Below are 1,999 nucleotides of genomic sequence, written 5' to 3'. Positions count from 1 at the left end.
GCTCCAGACAAAATTCATTAAAACGTGCTTTCATAAAGTACGTATGTGCTCATGTCTTCTGCATTAGTATGCTGTATAAAATGGATAGAATCGTTAATAAACATATTTGAATGATTCGAATAAATCTAAATACATCTTATTTATATAGTCGCAATGCAACACTTCAACCTAAGCCTCCAGAATAAAATTTGTCTGTCGGCAGAATAGAAGGAATCTATTTAGAAATTGACAAGTTGAAACGTTTCACTCAAGATGCAAGACATTGTTATGGAGCAGCTTTGCATTCATTTGCGTGAGTTAATTTACTATTTATCATGTTTCCCAAGTGACCTGATTTTCTCTATATAGACATGGGATTATCATGAGACACGCTTTCAACTGTATATTCAGTCAAGGTCACACTGAATTTCTCAAGGGTCTTTGTGTTTTTCTTTGCATGGTGTATTGCTGCATTGATAAGAGAAAGAGAGAGAGATATAAACATTCTTTCCATTTATTTCATGTATAAATATGAAGTTTACTGATGAATTTATATAAAAATAAATTCTTTACAGGCGTGTAATGATGACTATGTGTAAGTTTTATTTACAAGATAAGATTATATTTTTCAACTGTCATGTTAGCTCGCCTCAAACGTATCGCAGAAGTTCGTGGGAAAAGAGAAACAATGCAATTAAACATTTCATTTAATTCCTTTTATATTTCTGATACATAAAAGGATTAGTTTAATGTGAGCATTGGTCCTCGCGATTGCTCGACGTAAATTAGCAATTTGTCCCTCTAGAAGCTTAATCCGTACATTTATAACGACTAGAGCTTCATTTAAGGTAAATTCAACGTAAAGTCCTAAGCCAATATTCAGTAAAATTTTCGAAGCATCTGTTACTTGTGCTTGAACGAAGAAACTGTTCCCTATATCCACTTGAGTTTTGAAGCCAGTTTTCTCAATGTCTGTATTTTGGAATGTCGTTATTATTGATTTTAATTGTATAAATTCTGCAATATCCGCATTCTTGGAATCAAGCTTGTCAGACAGTTGTGCAAGATCAGCCTTTAACACGTCATTCACGAAAGCCTCAAATTCTAAAATCTTCTTTTGTACATCAGGATCCATAGGTGATTAAGTCCTGAATCTATAAGATAAGAAAAATAATGTATTAAAAAGTAACTATAATTTACAATATTTTGCGTGTTGGATGCATGCGGAACCTTTCTTTTCAGTATCTTCCTTATAAATTCTTATAAATTCATAATTTTTGCCCAAACAATTAAATATATATTCAACTACAATAAAAGAAAATTCCTCATTACTTTGTACAAATTTTGTCAATTACTGTATGTAAAGTCAAAATCATAAGTTTATTTGTAATCACCCTATGTACTACTTTCTGAGGTTATGTACTTTTAAATTCATAAGTGACAATATTTCAAAACCATAAAAGAGCGAAACATCTACATTTAAAAAGGAAGATAAATTTAATGGAGAAAATTTTCGTATACATCTAATACATTGAAAATTCAACATACATTTCAGTGAAAAAGTTTGTAATATTTAGGTTATGTTAGACGCACAAATTTTATAAATGAACATAAATGTATGCACTTTATCTCGGACGATGGTGATGCTGTCACTCACACTATCAAATATAGACTCAAATACGTGTCAAGGTTGAAGAAACAGTATTATAAAAGTTCTCCGATAAATATAACTTCATTTTTATACCAGCTCCTAGCTGCGCACGAGACCACCATGCGACAACTTGGCTCTTGGTGAAGATCTCTGCAAGTTTACTCGAGATACGTTAGAGGTCTACCTTAGCAATAGCTGCTGAGGAAGATTCCTAGTAAATATAATTTAGATATTTTCTCGGATGACACGACAAAAAAGTGCTGCAAGCATAGAACACTGCTGCTTTTAATTTACATTAAAAACGCACGTATTAGATATACTTGGAAAGATAAACTTACTTTATATGCTTGGTTTACTATGGATGAACTC

General features: G+C 31.9%; 1 protein-coding gene across 3 annotated transcripts; it reads right to left on the bottom strand.

Moving 5' to 3' along the window:
• Nucleotides 1-475: 475 nt before the first annotated feature.
• Nucleotides 476-1,790, bottom strand: Uxt (Uxt prefoldin-like subunit). 3 transcript variants are annotated; one of them, XM_025299571.1, is made up of 2 exons: nucleotides 1,604-1,790; nucleotides 476-1,133 (listed from the first exon to the last, which is right to left on the bottom strand). In XM_025299571.1, exon 2 carries the CDS (start codon nucleotides 1,112-1,114, stop codon nucleotides 683-685), a length of 432 nt encoding a protein of 143 aa, XP_025155356.1. In that variant the 5' UTR covers nucleotides 1,115-1,133; nucleotides 1,604-1,790; the 3' UTR covers nucleotides 476-682. The 3 variants fall into 3 exon arrangements, with proteins under 3 accessions (XP_025155356.1, XP_011152936.1, XP_011152934.1); XM_011154634.3 differs by having other exon boundaries at nucleotides 1,637-1,790; XM_011154632.3 differs by having other exon boundaries at nucleotides 1,528-1,789.
• Between the last annotated feature and the right edge of the window lie 209 nt (nucleotides 1,791-1,999).

The sequence above is a fragment of the Harpegnathos saltator genome, unplaced genomic scaffold, assembly GCF_003227715.2.
Source record: "Harpegnathos saltator strain DR-91 unplaced genomic scaffold, Hsal_v8.6 scaffold285, whole genome shotgun sequence".
NCBI lineage: Eukaryota > Metazoa > Arthropoda > Insecta > Hymenoptera > Formicidae > Harpegnathos > Harpegnathos saltator.
Note: the sequence above shows the minus strand (reverse complement) of the source record. Positions and strands in the feature narration are given on the sequence as shown.

What these genes read in the sequence shown, in the direction of transcription:
- Uxt (XM_025299571.1), bottom strand. Translation starts at nt 1,114, where the DNA reads ATGGATCCTGATGTACAAAAGAAGATTTTAGAATTTGAGGCTTTCGTG.